The sequence below is a fragment of the Phoca vitulina genome, unplaced genomic scaffold, assembly GCF_004348235.1.
Source record: "Phoca vitulina isolate PV1807 unplaced genomic scaffold, GSC_HSeal_1.0 scaffold3, whole genome shotgun sequence".
Classification (NCBI taxonomy): domain Eukaryota; kingdom Metazoa; phylum Chordata; class Mammalia; order Carnivora; family Phocidae; genus Phoca; species Phoca vitulina.
In genome coordinates, this window is record NW_022589706.1 from 11,359,167 (window position 1) to 11,378,210 (window position 19,044).

General features: G+C 34.2%; 1 protein-coding gene across 4 annotated transcripts in view; it reads left to right on the forward strand.

The window, feature by feature from the left end:
• Positions 1-19,044, forward strand: part of SLIT2 (slit guidance ligand 2) — a 360,745-nt gene that overhangs the window by 234,457 nt on the left and 107,244 nt on the right. For all 4 annotated transcript variants that reach the window (XM_032400092.1, XM_032400094.1, XM_032400096.1 and 1 more), the window contains 2 exons: positions 17,048-17,119; positions 17,619-17,690. In XM_032400092.1, the coding sequence (XP_032255983.1) occupies positions 17,048-17,119; positions 17,619-17,690 (144 nt within the window). The remainder of the gene's footprint in view (positions 1-17,047; positions 17,120-17,618; positions 17,691-19,044) is intronic.

The window sequence follows — 19,044 nt, forward strand, 5'->3', positions numbered from 1 at the left end:
GCCTAATTAGAGTAACAGGTGCATGTTGGGGCATCATGGAAAATAATACCTCAGAAAAGACATAGCCATATAATTTTAAAGCCGCAGATTATTGAAGGACTTTTGTCTTAGGCAGAAGATGTAATATATGTAATATATGATAAACTAGATAGCAGAAAGACATAGTAAGTTTTCAAATAGGGGAATAGTATATTCATCTATTCAGGCAAGAGCATTTATTAAGTAAACCCTTACTATAGAAAAGGCAGCATGAATTTTCCAGAGATTTTCCAAGTGACTAGCAAATTTGATGTGCAAATTAAAAGCTATGAAATGAGGTACAAATTAATAGATGTTTGTAAGAGAGGAAGAAATGAAGTTCAAGGTAGCTAAACAGAGGCGTAAAGTGGAGGTCAAGTTACAGTGGTTAATCAAAGGCAGCAAGCTTTAGTCAGACCCACAGGTCCACCTACCATTCACTGTCTGTGAGACTGTAGGCAAGTTATTTATCCTCTGTGAGACTGTCTCCTCCTCTGATACTAAGGGTTGTTGTTAATTTGAAATGAAAGAACACACGTAGAGCTTTATGTGTTTAGTAAATAGTAGTAATTCAGTAAGTGATAACTCCATCGTCGAAGCCTTCATATAAAAAGTAACATCTGAGGTAGGCCTTGAAGGATGGGCAGGGAATGGAAATGCAGAAATGCAGAAATGAGGAAAGGGCTTTCAAAATGAATAGAATATCAGAAGCATTGGCAATAAGAATGAAAATGCAAGACACAACCAAACAGGAGCTCAGTGTGGCTTTTGGAACCCGAGTGAGTGCAGGAAGATAAAACTGGAAGGGTAGGTTGGAGCCAATTCATGGAGGGCCTTGTATGGTGTAAGGACCTAAGTCTTTATTTGGAATGCATTCGATTGCAGGAGTTTTCATCTGAATCTTCAAGAATTAATCTGACAGCTGTGTGCCAGGGGTTGGCGAAAGGACAGACTGCCAGGCTGAGGCCTCTTCAGGTGGCTATCATGTTGATGGAGGGGCAGGAGCTAAGTAGCAGTAGGAATGATGATGCGGAAATGGGTATGGTAGTTAATACAGGAACAGAATTCATGGGATTTGGCATTTGGTGAGATGAGGGACTAATGGAGAAAAATGAACCAAAGATGATGTCAGAATTTCAAGTATTAGGGATGGGGAATTGGTGGTTTTATCATTGGATAGGATAGAAGAGGCTGAAGGATAGGACAAAAATTGGGAAAGAAGATGGTGGTGAGTAAAACGTGTGAAATCCTGAGGTGCCAATGGGATTTTTAGGGGACGGTAAAATAATACAGACCATAGTAGCCTGGAGCAAGACAAGAACTTGAGGCAAAGATTTTGGAGTAATTAATACTATGAAATAAAAGTTGGTAGTTAAATCCATGAAGTAGTGAATAGAAAGGAGTGCGATAGAAGAGAAACCCAACAGAAGTAAGAGCAACAGAGGGCCAGAGTGAGCGAGGAAGGGGCCGAGTTTGGCTGAGAAACTATGTATGAGAAAGGGTGTTTTGAAAAAAAGACAGTTGTCACTGTAAAGGACAGACTTGGATTGATTTGAAGATGCAGAAAGCTGCAGTCATTAGGTAGTCAGAGACATGGGTTTAGAGAGAGAGATGAGAGTGTGAGAGTTAGTAAGATCTCTGTGGGAGCACAATCGTCCTGGACACAAAAGTGTGTGGATCAAATCCTGATTATAGGAAAGAACAAAACACCGCCGTGGGTTGACAAAAGAATAGTGAGTTGTAGATATAACAGACCGAAAGTAATGTGTGACATTTAAAGTAGTTTATCTCATGTAGTCTATTTCATTTTTTGCAACAGAGCGTTTCTTCTATTTTGTATGCTCTATAGATTTTGTATTATCGTGAAATTTAGTAACTTAAAAGTTATACTAAATAATAATGTCCCATCAGGTTTGCCTGTATTGAGGAGGTGGTGTATCAGATAAAGCTACAATAAATTAAATTTATAAGTAGAGATGACAACATATGTGAAGCTCTAGGTGAATTTCATGTCTCTGATTATTACATTATCAGCTTTATCAGTAGAGCATCTGGTAATAAATCATATTGATCTTCAACTCCAACAAAATACCCCATTACCATTCATTATAGTGGCATAACTTACTGGCTTAGTAACTCATTTCTTTTATTACTCTTTTATTTTTATTAGTATAAAGAACATCAGTTAGATTCATAAAATGTGGAAGTAGAGCTATACAACATCTTTCTTCATTTTTATAGATTCCAGTTTTTTAATACATGATGAGCTGAAAATTAAAAACTCCCCCCATATTTTCAAATAAGTTTTAATCTAGATTTTACCATAAGTTATAAGTAGAATTGCTTTACTGCAGTTTATCAGACATTCCATTCAATGCTGTTGAATTGATTTCCTTCTGTGTGTGGTATGCCTTTATTCCTGCCACTGTCTCATAATAGAATTGTAACAAAAAGAATGTATGTGCTCCATGTAGGAGTGATCTACTGCCTATTATTCTAGGTAGAAAAACTTGACTTATTCTTTTCTTTCTTCTGCGTTGGGCTTACAACCATAATTTCACACTTCTGGTACTTGCTCAAACAATTATTTGTTAAGGTAGATGGGAAACGTTCTTTTAAAGTTAGAATTGGAATAATTTGACGAAGAACAGATAGGAGACCAACATTTATCTAACAGTGTTGGATGCTGTACACACATTATATCATATGATCTTCTCATTGACCTTTTTTTTTAAATTTTATTTTATTATGTTATGTTAATCACCATACATTACATCATTAGTTTTTGATGTAGTGTTCCATGATTCATTGTTTGCGTATAACACCCAGTGCTCCATTCAATACGTGCCCTCTTTAATACCCATCACCGGGCTAACCCATCCCCCCACCCCCTCCCCTCTAGAACCCTCAGTTTGTTTCTCAGAGTCCATAGTCTCTCATGGTTCATCTCCCCCTCCGATTTCCCCCCCTTCATTTTTCCCTTCCTACTATCTTCTCATTGACTTTTGATGTGGGTATTTATGGAAATTAAATAAAATAGGAAAATCAATGCAGGGACATATGCTAGATAAATGTTGGTGGATTTCTCCAAGAGGCCTTATCATCCTAATGATCATACTATGCTCCAGGATCTGTCATCTCATTTGCAGGCTAGGAATCTTATTTTGACTGCACCTAGCTATTACATTTTGTTTATATATGTTTATATATAATATATACGTTACTTATATATTTTATATACATAATATTGTGTATGTTCATCGAAACGTCTGTCTTCCCTACTGAAGTAGAAACTCTGAAGCTTCTACTGAAGGCAGAGGCAGGAATGAGTTCTGTTCTGATCACCACTGAATACCCAGCAACAAATCTAGTACATGGCACATGATAGGCAGATGATAAATATAAAATAAATATTTACTGAGTAAATGGATATTAAGCATTTACAGCAAATTGATCTTTAAAAGGAGCTAGAAGTGGCTGGCTGTCTCAGTCAGTGGAGCATCTGCCTCTTGATCTCAGGACCGTGAGTTCAAGCCCTACGTTGGGCATAGAGCCTACTTAAAATAAAAATAAAATAAAATATGTTTAAAAAGTAATAAAAGGAGCCATATTAAACAAAATTAAAAATAAAAACTGAAAGAACAGCCTTTTCTCTCCCTGTAGGAAAAAAAAAAATGGTGCTTTTTAAGCATACAATAAGTAAGAGAAAAGTTAATTAATAGGATAGTTAATGGAAAGAGCTAAAATGGGCTATAAATATTTAAAATTCATTCATTAAATTTGCCTGTTCCCCATACTGGCTTGGATTCCACTCTCTACAGGTGTCTGAGAGCTCCTTTTTTCTCTCTTCTAGGCTGACCCAGTCAGTATCCAATGGGTAGCCTCCTTCTTTAGATACATTAATTGATTCAATCATCCTACAGATAAGTCTTAGATGTCTTCTTTCTCTAAGGCCATATTTCTTCTGTGATGAAGCCTATAGACATTTGCCTCAAATCCCTCAAAGACTGACAACTTCAGTCTGCTGGGGTTTTTTTGTTGTTTGTTTTTTTGTTTTGTTTTGTTTTTTAATGAAGTCAGAAATGTTAAGAAATCTTGTTCAAAGTGTTAAAATTGTGAAGTGGCTAAAATGGCCTCAGTCTGAGATTTATTTCATTCCATAGCTCTCATGTTCTTTCACTGATCTAGCTGCGAAAGAAAGGTAAACATGGCATGGGCTTGTTGGGATATTGTAGAAGAGAGAATTGAAAAAATCAGAAGAAAAGGCTGACTGATACTCAGGAAAAACAGGGCAAGAAAAGCTTTGAGAAACTTACATATGAAGAGAACACAGAAGGCGCATAAAGACAGGCATTAAAGGATAAGAACGTGTACAAAAGTGAGAGCTGTTTCACGTTACTTTCTACCAACAATTATCATAGTGTCGTCTCTCCTATTCTCTGTGACATATTCTCATACCTCCCTGGATTTTATCTGCATAGAACTTATCATGGTGTAATTTGATATTGGGATTAATGTCAGACTATGCTGAATAGACTGCAAACTCAGGGCAGGACTGTCTATTTTCCTCACAATTTCTGCACCGACACTTGGTGTAGTGGTGATGGGGAAAAGGACAATGTTGGGGACAAATAAAAGCGGTCCAGTGCACACATTCTGGAGAGCCTCCAAGCCTCCATTCTTCATGGTAAACAGAAAATGTGACAAAGGAATACAGACTAATGAAGATAAAGAGGGGAAAATAGAACATGTATAGTATAAAGTTAGTTTAAAAGAAAGAAGCTTTTGCCCTCCCTGAGATCTTCCCAGCACTTTGCTGCTTTGAACTCTGCTGGTTAAAACCTTCTTTTCATACAGATGGAAAGCCTGAGGCAAGTCTTCAGAATCTGGCCCATGGCAACAGAATTATTAGTAGCAAATTGATTTTCTATACATCACATCCTCAGAATTAATTTCTTAAATCATGTTTGAGATATAAAATTTTGAATATGAGATGATGGATTGTTATAAAGTAGACATTTAGTTCTCTTCAATCTAGTTATAGATTTTCCGTGGCATATCACCTGTTCAAACCATTATGCAGAAGTTCCATAAATCATGGAAAATAGTAAGAACATGGGTTGTAACAATTTAGTACATCTTGTTTACTCTTCTGCCCTCCTGCCTTCACTCTTGGTGGCTTGTTTAAGGCTCAGAAGTTGGAAACCATGCAATTCTTTTGTTTAGAGAAGAAGGTCAGGAAGAAGTTCAAATTATGGGAAGGGAAAAGATGGTAGCAAAGTTCTCAGCCCAGGTCTTCTGCGGGTTGTTTCAACGTTTTCTGAGATGGATTGGAAATTCTCAGAAGCTATAATACATTTTCTTGGGCATGCCATTCAAATAGATAAAATGGAAAGGAAGCTCATCGTTGTGTAAACTACTGGTCTGCTTTTACTCTGCCAGCAATAAAGAAGGTTCTTTCAAAGAGATTCACAATGATGGAGGTTAGATGTGAGGTTTGGGAGTACTTTTGCTTCCTTTGTTACCTCTGGATCATTTGCATGCATAAAGAAGTGAAAGAAAAGAGGGCTTCTGAATGTTATATTGTATTACAACCTACATTTATGATGCTGAATATAACTTCTAAAGTGCTTGTTTTTTCCCTCCATTTCTGTTTAGACAAACACTCTTCCCATATACATTTAACCTTTTTGCAGACTATTTCTGTATTTGCCCCTTCCAAATTTTTGAATCCTTAATTCTAATAAATAATACTTGCCAAATTGAATCCACATACTGTAGGTCAAAGTCATCGGACTTTCTATAGGTAGGGATACCGAAGTTTGATTTGATTAACATGTTTTTAAATTGTGCATTCTATACTAGATTATTATGAGAGTTATGAAATCAAGGGTGACTTTTTAATTATTTATCATGCACTTAGTAATGTCCCAGCTAGTAGGACGGCTATCATGTTGTATAATTGGCTGATTTTCTACTCATATGCCAAAATTTTGAAAATAAATTTAAAAAATGCAGCATGCAGTTCAACTAATATTACAGTACCTGTAAATTACCTTGACTTTACTATCTAGGCAACAGAAACTATCTAAATAAAGCAAATGATACCATTTTTAATGTAATTTGGTGTGAAAGAAAGATATAGTCCATAATCTGAGTTTGCCTTGATAAATAAAAAGTAGGTTGATAATTTCAAAGTGGCATTGTTTTCACTGTGAAAGCATTTAATTGTTTCACTATGAAAGTATTTAAAAATTTAGAGATACATCCAACTTAAGGGTTCTTAAGTGCAAGAGAAAATAGGTAGAGTTAAGAAAATATTATGAGTGAAAATTCTAGCAGTTCTACTTTAATTGATAGTTTTACTAGAGCACTTGCTAACCACTGAAGCACTCATTAGCATTTTGCAGTTTTACACATCCCTGATATTTTTCTTACTTCAGACCCACTCACAGAATTGGCTAACATATAGCATGACTGTTGGCTTTAAATTTTATGTTTACAGTTTTGTGCTTTGCAGGCTCACTGATGTGACAGCATTCTCAGTCTATGCCTAGTAGAAATATTTATGACCAAGTACTGTTAAAAAAAATCATCTTGCATTGTAGGTAAGCCTTTTTTATGATAAAGAAACTTCCTTCAGACCTACTGAAACAGAAGGTAGGAAGCTATATGGTCTCTAAAAGTTAGCAGAAACCTTTTAATTCTTTTGTAATGTAGAAAATAATTTTGTAAGTTTTTACACAAACCTAATTTCAAATATGGAACTATCACTCTACATATCTACTTTGATGTAGAAAATTAGAAGTACATTTACATATTTGGTTCTGAGATCCTTCCAGTAGCACAAATTTGGTATATATCTCCCAAATCTCATAAAGAAACTAGCTTTTCTTCTACCAAGTAATAGAATTTTGTCTAGAAATGTCATTAAATAAACAATCCCAAGATCAAAATATAGCCATCATCAAAATATATACATAAATCAGTAATTCAGCTCTGATTATGTGCTAACATAGTTAATGATTAGAAAAACAAAATAGTAGGATTTCTTTCTGACAATATATTTTATGGAATGAGTAGTCATTTGATATAAAAGAAGTTCATGCAAATGTTGTTCATCCTTATTTTTATTTCCTCATGTTTTTGAATTATATTTTCTTCAGTTTTCATACTATGATTCCATCATGAATTAAGCACCCAGAAAAAGACATCATAATTTAGCTTCCTACAGATTGCAGAGAGCCAATTCATTGTTCAGTATACAAAACAAAGATCTCTATCATGTTCCATCAGAACAAATATCTCATTTTCTTGGTTATCAGTAGCCATGCTTAGTGTAATCCCAACAGCAGCTCGCATGGTTCCACATAAGATAAATAATGTAAAATAGATTTATAGATTCAGCTCTACTTGTAGTTCCATAGGCCATTATTGATAATAATAATAATAATAATAATAATAATATTGGAGTGCTCTCATATTTATTTTGGCAGAATTTTCAATTTCATATGTGTATCTTGAACAATCTTTAATTGCTATTGAATGAAATAGTGAAATATCTTTGAAAAGCTACATATATCCATTACATGCACAGAATCAGTTTTTATTAAGAATATGTGTTCATGATAAGAAAATTATTTATTACCTATTTCTCCCAACTTCTTCCCCCCCCCAGTTTTATTGAGGAATAATTGATAAATACAATTGTATATATCTAAAGTGTATGACTTGATAAATGTGTTTATTGTGGAGTGATTGTCAAGATCAAGATAATTAATACATCCATCACCTCACATAGTTAACACAGTTAACTCTTTTGTGTGTGTATGGTGAGAACACTTAAGATCTACTCTCGGTATTTTATTATTAACTATAGTCACCATGCTGTACATTAGATCCTCAGAACTTAACTCTTTTTATAACTGAAAATTTATTGCTTTTGACCTACATCTTCCCATTTCCTCATCCCAACAGCCCCTGGCAACCACCATTCTATTCTCTGTTTCAATGAAATAGGCGTTTTTTTAAGATTCCACATACAATTGATAGCATACAATATTTGTCTTTCTCTGACTTATTTCGCATAGCATAATACCCTCCAGTTTCATCTGTTTTGTTGCAAATGACAGGATTTTCTTTCTTTTTGTGGCTGAATAATGTGTATATGTGTGTGTGTGTATATATATATATACACACACACATATACACACATATATACACATATATGTCACCCCCACATATATATACCACATTTCTTTATCCATTCGTCCAAGGACATTTAAGTAGTTCCCATATGTTGGCCACTGTGCAAAAAGCTGCAGTGAACATAAGGGTACAGACGTCTCTTCAAGATATTAATTTCATTTCCTTCAGATATACACCCAAGAGTGAGATTGCTAGGTCACGTGGTAGTTCTGTTTTTAATTTTTTTTAGGAACTTCTGTACTGTTTTCCAAAGGGGCTGCACCAATATACATTCCCACCAACAATGCACAAGGGTTTTCTTTTCTCCACATCTTTGCCAACATTTGATATCTCTTGCCTTTTTGATAATAGCCATCCTAAAGTTCTGGAGTGATATCTTATTGTGGTTTTGATTTGCATTTCCCTGATGACTAGTAATGTTGAGTTCTCATGTATGTATTGGCCATTTGTATGTCTTCTTTGGAAAAATGTCTATTTAAGCCCTTTGCCCATTTTAAATTGGATTATTTGCTTTTTTGCTACTGAGTTTTATTAATTCTTTATTTATTTTGAATACTAACCCCTTACCAAATATATGCTTTGCGAAAAGTTTCTCCCATTCTGTTAGTTGCCCTTTCAATTTATTTTCTTACCTGTTTGTTATTTGTGCCTAACTTCACAAAAAAAGCCATATATGTAACATATGTTAGATGTATGTATACACACATACTTTATGTGCTTTTTTGTTGAGATGTGTGATCATTTAAGCAGAAAGCTATAATGGCTTTCTTAAGAGAAAGACACAGAAGACTGAATCAAAATTTTATAATATTAGTTAAGAAGTGAAAATAAGTATGGTAAAATTATAAATAGATGGGCAAGAAAGAAATACTAAAACAACTAGAGTGGAGATTAAGGTGGTAAGGCAAGTAAGAAACTCCAACTGGTTTCTCTTAAAAAAAAAAAAAAAAATCCAAAGAGTCTGATGAGTATTATTGCAACAGAAGAAGAACATGTTGAAAAAATAGCATTTTCTTTTCATGCACTACATACTCAACAAAAACTTTTGAGTGCCTACTCTGCATCAGTCATTATGGATGAAAGGACACACTCCCAGTCTTCAGGATGTTTACAGTACAAAGAATTGAAACCACACAAAGAGAAAATTTTAAAACCATGTGATAAGTAATAAAATACACATAGGGAATACAGAGAAAGGAATACCTTGGCTTGCCTGGGAGAATCAAGGAATCTCCAGGCATGAGGATGTGTCTGGCAGGCAGAGAAACTGGGGGCTCCATAGACAGAGGAAAAAGCATGGGCAAAGTCCCAGGAAAGTTAGAGGTAGTATACATTTGAGAAATTAAAGCAGTTTTTAGTAGCTAGAACATAAAGTGGAAGCCTGATCTTGAAGAATCACCTCTCCTAATAACAATAGTATAGTATACAAAGAAGCATTTGGAGCGCGGTAGTAGTGTGATGAGATAAGTTAGAAAAATCACCCTAAGATGGAGTGGAGAATGGTTTTGGGGGAAAGAGTACACTAAGGAAGTGATAGCAACAGTCTGTAGGGTGTGGTGAAGGCGGGCATAGCATCAGATAGGGATGGAAGAGGATCCCAAGAAGTGGTCGATTCGCTAAAAGCTTCTACAGAAAAGAAAATGGAGACCCATCAGAGGTAAAATAAGACCTATGTAGACTTTAACATAAAAATGAAGACAGCTGGTGCATGGTCAAAGTGTTCTTTATTATCAGACAAATCACCAGCTGTGTTTTTTAGGGATTAAGTTATAGATTTATGGTGTATAATCATCTGGAAAGATTAAGTTGAAAATGCATACAGTTCAAATACTACTATTGGCCACATTGTTACCTAAATTCGAGGAAAAAGACATGGATAATTTGGACAATGAATCAGTACAGGGGAAGAAGGGCAATTGCTATCTACTCATTGAGTAATACTGTAAACAAGCGATGTGGAAAGACAATTTGCATAATGTTTTTAAAACTAAAATTATTACCAAATGGGCAACTTAGCTCCATGCCTGACTCAAAGTTAGTGTCCAAAAGGTTTTCATCAATAACGAAAACCAAAGCAGCAGAACATTTAACTATTTTTCTTCCTTGAATTGGTAAAGAAAAATTATATATGAAAGCTTAGTGTTATTGACATTATGAATCTATACTCTGTCCCCCTGAAGTCAGTGAACCATGTGCCTAAGCCCATTTTTCCCCCTAAATCTAAACCATGTGATTGTGCGTTTTGAGTGTATCTTTGCATTTGAATATATATCCACATGAATACCCCCATGAAAATGTTAACCTTCATTTAAGTCACTGCCTGAATACGAAGTCAGTAAGAACACACACCCTTGCGCAGACACACACACATTTGCTTTTTAAATGCTTAAAGACCAAATGGAAGAAGAGTTATTTCTTCTATGAAAACATCAATTGAATTTAACCTCAGGGGCATGTACCCTAGAATGACATCACAAAAAAATAAAATAAAATGAAGGAAATGGACAATATTCAGGAATAAGTCATCCCAAAGCAGGAATGGCTGATAATCAATTAGTATGGACACAGTCCTAATGCAGAACTGCTAGCTATATGCATAATATGTCCCTCTAGAGGCAACTATTCACCAGCTGCTGGAGATATTTATTAAACTTACAAAGTACTAGAGAGACTACAATTACCTAACAGAAATTGTATTTCAATCTAAAATATCTTTCGTCATTTTATATAGACATATGAAGGATTTCAAGGCATACATTTACTGCTAAAGCTAGAGGTAATAGTCCAGAAGTATAAAATACTTACTTTAGAATTATTATGTAATAGGCAAGAGAATCCCTAATGTCAAAGGAATATAGCTGCTTCCTCCTTTTCAAATGTTGGATTGATGTTACCTATGATGAGAATATTTGGCTACACTGAGCAGTCCAAGATTCAGAAGCTAGGGTCATTCCACAACCCCCCCAACACACACACACCCCATTAAATCTATGTTCTATTCTCTGGCAGCTGTTTTTGCCATTTATGTTAAAAGCAGATGGGGAAAATGCAAAGAACTGTCAGTTTTATTGCCATGTATAATCAACATCTGGGCTGTATGTTACAATCAATCCAAACTCATACTTTACTGGTGCTGTAAAACCTTTTTGAGTTCCTAAGACAGTTTCCAAATTTGAGGAAATGCTATATATTTTAATCATGTTGATCATGGAAATTACAACATTATATATTTTTTTCAGCTTCCATGTGAATGATGTATGCGTGTATGTGTTTAATATATAATTGCTGAGTTATCTGCAAATCTGTACCGCTAATTTGTTTAACAATGTCTTTTGGAATCATATATATATTTATTTTGTACTAGAGATCAAATCATGTATCAGATTTATTTCTTTACTATATAATCTATATGTGTGAAACTAACATGTGTTATAAACGTTTTATTATATAGTGCTGCTTATTATATGTGTGAGTACATATATACCCATGAGTATCCTCATATTTTTATTCTTTCCCCATTTTTCATGCAAGAAAAAAAAGTGTTTTTTCTACATCTCATAATTTTTACAAAAACATATTTTACAGGAGGTTTTATTTTCCTCATTTTTTGGAAAGAGAAACTGAGACAAGGAAGCAAATTAATTTTTGCAAGGTCTACAGAGTCTATCAGTGGCTGTAAAGCTCATACTTTTAATCACTAAACCATACATTTTTATCTTTATGTACACACATATATAAAACATAATACCTCTTGGAGAGGTTTCAGCTTTGTCATGTGGATGTTATTTTATATGGTTTGTCAACATAATTTAGTTTGAAAAATATTGAAAATAATTCCTGAGAAATGAAAACTAGTGAGCTGGAAATGTCATTTAAAATAAACTAATATTGTTTAATATCTCATAAATGACTTCAAACCAGTTGGAGTTTTTACTTCCCAGGTTGGACTGTGTTGTATGCTCTACTGATGTGATATCTGCTCACTAATAACCATCATAGAGTATCTTCTGTCGCAGGGCTCAGAGATACCTGTACATCACTTCCATGTTCTAAGGGTCTTAGAGCAGAGAGATTTCTTGATAATTTTCCATTTTCTACAATCTTTAAAATAGGCACCAGAAAGGGGTATATATTGGTTGCAGCTCATTCCCTAGGAACTCTGTAAGTGTGAAGACATGCTTGATTTATTTTTTTTTTAAGCAGTAATTAAAGAACAAGAGAAAAAGATGTATGTGAGTGAGGAGGAAGGTTTTTATTGGTTAAACATACTGTACTTCTGAAATTTTTGATGGGGTAGTTAGAAAATTGTTTCCATTTCTTATCTCATGGAATGTCTAACTAAAATTTCCTTGATTCCGTGATTTTGATGAGGTGGTAACAGCAGGTTGGTTTTATATAAACTATACACACACACACACACACACACACACACACACACACACACACACACAGAGTGATAAAATGTTTTGGAATTACTCACATACATTCTGTGGAGAAAAAGGTTCTGGCTACTTTTACATGAAAAAGATTTCCATATAGATGTAATTGATAGAATGTTCTTCCTCCCTTATTCAGTTTTTTTAAATATATTTTTCCTTTGAAATTCAAAATATGGAATCTTATGTTTATGAAGGACTAACATTTGGAAGTCTCTTAATTATGGTGGATTTTACCCACAGCATGCAAATATATCTTAGCCGTGACACTATCTGTTTTTGTAATCCTGGAATGTTTTTAATTAGATTCTTCATGGAACAATGGATTCAAATTTGCACTCTATAAAATTCAGCAGATTTTATGCTATTAAAATAGAAGATTAGAGGATAGGAAAGACAGAAAATGTACATTTCATTTGCTTCTTTATTTAACCTTCACCTAAATGCTCTAATATATTTCTGCCTTATGTTTTATAATCTGGTTGAAATATGTTTCTGTCTTTTCTATAGGAGTATGAAGACCATTTGAGATGTGTGTTGCTTGTAGTTTTTAAAATATATCCTAAAGTTCTCGTAATGAAAAGTAGGGTCCTAGACATCTGAGTTTAAAGGAAGTAGACATTAGTTTATTGTTTGCCCACTAAAGAGGAGAAAATGGACATTTTGAAACATTTTAAAATTTATTGGTTGACATCTGTCAGTGGTAGAATATTTTCTTGCTTGAGAATCTGTTTGAATGAAGGAGGCAATTATATTTTGCCTTAATGGACTGCTGGTACAGCGCCATAAAAACCAATTAGCTGCTGAGTCAGTGTAAATAACCATATAAGCGCTGTTTCAAATACTTTTTTTTTTTTGAACAAAGGTTGGAAGCAAATAGATAAATAAAGAAAAGCAAGCAAATCCATTTTACATGTCATTGTTCAGCTTTCTGTTGCATATGTTGTAAATGAAATGGTTTTCAATGTGAAGTTTAAGTCATGGTACACTGCAAGAATGAATGATACATACAACATCACTGTATTATCTTGGAATTATTATTTTTGCATGAAAGTTTAACACTATTTCATCATGAATTGTCCTTGTTTTATAATTTTCTGTGCATGCATTTTCTAAAAAATATATAACCTCACTTATGTATCATTTGTTTGCTTTAGTAGGAATATTTATCAATGGCATGAACTGTAGATTAGACACATAAATTTGTGGTTATACTAAAATGTATTTGAGTGCCATTAGGACAGTTAGTGATCATTATAAGAATTCTGGCTTCAGAGATTATAAAATAATAAATGAATTTTAAAATTTCTAAGAAAGCTCTTCAGTTATATTAGATGATAGAATTAGTTTGGCCACATTTGTGAATTAATGTTATTGATATTTCAGTGCTGAATATATCATTTTTAAAAAAGTTTTATTGAACAAATTAATCAGAAGTGTAACTGCAAAATTAGACACTTTATCAATAAAACTTCCATGAGGGCATAAACATGTTTGCTTCTGATCACCATTGAATTCCATTCATATAGTATATTCTGTACAGGCAGAGTACAGAGGGCGAATGAATGAATGAATGAATGATTACTGGTTTTGTTTTCATGAACTTGAAATGATATTTATGAAAAGTAATGATATAAACTAGTTTTGCATTACTGTTGCGTTGAAAGAAATCTACAAGACACTAAGAATTTAAATTTTTTCTCATCATAGCTTTATATTATTTTGAGCAAATATTAAACAAAATTAAATGATATTTCATTGCCCTAGATTCGAAGAAGGTCCTCCAGTCAACAGTGTTGTGTCTGTAGCTTGCTCTCACTGTAATTTTCATTGATTACTTTTTAAACTTCTTAAGATCTAAATACAAGAATGGATCACAGCAAAAACAAAAACAAACGTGTCTCTAAACCATCAATTTATAACATTCTAATCAATAGTGTAACAGTGAAATGATTTAAATGCCCTTTGTTATATTTAGAGCTTTTGAAAAAAAGTACCCTTTCTCAAGACCTAGATAAATAATCCAGATGCCAAATCCATATTTTCTTCATATGATTTATTTCCTGTCTTCTGGGGCAAATCTGCCCCTGAAAAGCCAACAAACCTGGTGGAGGAGAGATATGTGAAAAATGACTAGAATACAGTGAGATAGAGAAGCACAGAGAAGAGAACGCCCTTGGGTATATAGAGAAAGATAACACGTAACCATACCTGAGAAAATCAAGTCAGGCTTTAGGAGGAAGCCATGCTTCAGTCGTCTTAAAATACCTAAACAATACAATTCATAATAACGTAAAATTATTACTAACCTAAATGGGCTAATAATAGGGAATGATTAAGGAACTGTGGTCCATTTTGATAATGAGATGTTATAAAGACCTTAAAAATAACATCTTCCAAAATATTTAATGATATTAAGAAAACATGTACGGTATGATATTTGACATAGGTGTACAACACAGAATTCTCTATACAATAAGACTTTAATTAGATAAAATAAATACGCATACCAAAAAGACCCCTAAAACTCACTGATCTGAGTGTTGCATTATGAGCAGTTTGAATTTTCTTCCTCATATATTTTGTAAATAAACTTAAATTTATCTTGAATGTGAACAAAATAATTTCTGCTTTTTGGAGGAAGATAATCATAACTAGTGTTGCCGATTATAGAGAAAGGATTTTACCTTTTGTGTGAGAGAGGAAGGGATGGTAACTTGGGGAATAACTGGATTTAGAGGATTAGAAAGCAAATTTGGAAATTGAGAAAAAAGAAGAGAACAGAGGCATAGAGTGCCTCATCCATGCAAGAAGTATTGTTATGTCAAATGCTACAATGAGTTCAAGAGCAATATTGTCTGAGGAAACCCATTGCGTATAGAAATAAGGAGGTCAGGGTGAACCCTGAGCCTATTGAAGAAAGCCAGGAACTGTGAGAAGGACTTTGGAATTGGATAAGACCAGAATTTAGGCATTTCTACTTAGCCTTCTGGGGATATTTATTTGTTTTGATTTGATGTTCATTAAGTGTTGGTAATACCTACATGTTCAAGTACTACTAACATTGAGTAAAAATGAACCAATGTGTATGACACAGTATAGTCAATATACATATATATGTAGTTATTGTATTTATACAAAAATATATAAATATGCCAATATAAATATTTATACCTGTCTATATATTTGTATATATGTTTTTTAATCCAGGCAGAAAAGTGAAGCTCCTGCCAAGTATTTTAACAGAGGAATTTAATATGAGGAATGAATTCAGCAGTTGTGAAGGTGACACAGAGAATAGAAAGGTGCTTCTCCCTCCAGGGCTACAAAGATCTAAGAAGAAAAGGATATTATACAAAGTCAGGAGGTGGCCCCAGCAGGAGCTAAAATTAGGAAGGAGATCTGGGGACCACTGCTGGGGACATCCCCTGAGGCAGAGGATGGGAGGATATCCTGGCTTCTGGGCTCATCCTCCCTTCAGTCTCCACCACTGCCTCTCATTGGCCAAATTCCACCAAAGCCAAAGTGAGCCTGGGATATATGGTTCCCAAGAGTCAGTCTCTGGGATACAAAGAGAAGAGGGGAAGGGGATGGGAAATATTTATTATGATGTTTACATGGATAGAAATGAAGCTGAGAGGCAAAATTTTTTGATGGATAAAATATTTACAAAAACACTTAATGAAAGTTATTTCTTTGTGTCTTTCAAAACTAAGTGGGGAAAATTGTGTCTTTCTCGATAACAGAACCAGAGAGTAGAACACTTGTGTTTGAATGCACCTTGCTGCAGTGGTTTTCACACAAAATATACAGAGTCCAGTCTCACTGAAAATACCTATGATACTTAATGGATTTGGAATTTAAGATTTACCTCATAAGAAGCTGCAAAATTATTTTTCTGAGTGTAACAGTTTTTTCAACCCATAATATGCTTTCTGTAGAGGAAATAAAAGGTTTATAAAATTTAATATTCCAGCAGTAATTTCCTTTGTGAAAGAGTTATAGTTATCTCTAAAACATCATGTACATCTATTCAGTGTTACTACATATTTCTCTTTCTGATATAGAGGTTATTAAAATGTACTCTGAAGTTAGTTTCTTACAGGTACTTTCTCTTTTCTACAAAGTCCAGACTTAAATATTAATATTCCTGTAATGCCTAAAAATCAGGAGATTTTTATTCATTGTATAATTGCCTTATTTTTATTCCCAATCTTGCTCCACATTTAGGGCACAGCGTTATTAATTTTAGTAGTCATTTTTGAGAAAAAAAAGAATCACTCATGAAGAGCATCAACTTTGCTTCTTGACATGAATCCTGGGCTTGAATTAAACATCCCTGAGAACTCACGTTTCCATTTAAAAATTGAATTTTTTCATTGCAGACGTTTGGAACAGAACTCAATCAAGGTCATCCCTCCTGGAGCTTTCTCACCATATAAAAAGCTTAGAAGAATGTGAGTGAATAATATTCTAGAATATATGTAATTTTAAAAATTATACAGGTCATGACCATGCAGACATTCACTTACGTATGAATATTTGAGTGTTTGACAACTTAAATATTAAATGATGTGACTTCTGATTGCTGGTTGTATAATACTATAATGTTAAAAGCTAAACTATGTAATATTTTAAAGTTCTCTGAAAGTTAACATACTGATTCACACCCATGTGAATGTATGTGATCAATATAGTATGCAGTCAAATCTTAGATGTTCTATTTTCAAAAATAGGACATGGCATCTCTTATAATAATTTCAGAAAAGAGCCAATAGTTGATTTAAAAGTCTGATTTTTTTAAAATTGAAGATGCTTCAGATGTTTTAGGTTGCAAATTATATACATGTATTGATAGGTGCAAAATCGACACTTAAAGGCAGTAAATAGCTTTCTCTTGCTGTAAATCCTCCCTGATGTTCTATTTAATTTAATCTACCCTATTTCTAATCTTAGTGACCTGAGCAATAATCAGATCTCTGAACTAGCACCAGATGCTTTCCAAGGACTACGCTCTCTGAATTCACTGTAAGTATTGACCACATCACTGAAAGAAAGCAGAATACACGACTAATAATGGTTCCATTTTTTAAAAAATCTGAATTTAAGAAAAATAATCCTTTAATTTTTCCTATGAATTATTAATATATTAATTATTATCAATCTTAATGAATTTCATCATTTTTATGGAGGACTGCTACCTGTCACTAAAATCAGCCTTCCATAAAATCAGCCCATTTTTAAAGGTATATATTTTAGGATTTGATAGTTTTGCTATTTAGAGAGAAGAGTAAGAGCCTCTTTATTATTCTATGTTGATATTATTGACAGTTTTTCTGTTTCTGAACTAAAGAGGAAATGTTTATTTTGGAACACTTTGGTCATTGTATTTATAATCCTTAAGCCAGTAGCCACTCTCTGGGGACAATATCAGTCCCCTTTGGAATGACGTTCAGTGGTCTTACAGAGAACAGTTGAAGATGCCTGGTGAGGGGCCCCCTTGACTCCCTGCTTCATCTCCTTAAGACTTCCCTGAAAGAACCACCTTTACTCTCTCAAAGAACAAAGATAACAAAGTATGACAGCTTTTTAATGTCCAAAGGATTTTCAGGCAGATAACTACATACATTAAAGTGATTGTTAAAAAAAAAAAAAAAAGGATAAATGCTGTTATTCTTTCAAATTTGTAAAAAAATCTTCAGAAGGCCACAAGTAAGGTAAACTGTATTTCAGATTTTAACTTTAAAGTTTGACCATGGAGGGTGGCATGTATTTTTTCTAAGAGTATGCGCTTAGAGAAGGGTTCTTATCATTATAAATGATGGCAGGGCTCTCGAGAATTTCAGAAGTCAGTGGTGCCCAGTGGGAGTTCCAAGATACACATGCGGGAGGCCCAGATAAACACCGGGGGCTTATGTAACGCTTCACACTCACTCATACGTAGGGAGAATTCATCTGGGCACATGGCTATTTCAGGTTGCTGTGCTGGTTTGCTCAGAAAACTACAGTTTTCTTTGAAGAAAGGAATTGAAAAACTATCACTTCACCTTTCACCTGCAGTATCTACTTAGGTTCATTTTTGTTTGTTGTTGATGTTGCTATTTTTTTTTTTTTTTTTTTTTTTGAGAGAGGGAATGGGGGCAGGGGGAGCGGGAGAGAGGGAGAATCTCAAGCAGATTCCTCACTGAGCATGGAGCCCAACATGGGGCTTGATCTCACAACCCTGAGATCATGACCGGAGCCAAAATCAAGAGGTGCACGCTTAACTGAGCCACCCAGGCACCCCTCTTGTTGATGTTGCTTTAGTTAACTAGAGGAAGTCCAAGACCAGAGGAACAATTGTTGGCAGAAAATGCAGAGTGCAGACCAGTACTGCTCTTAG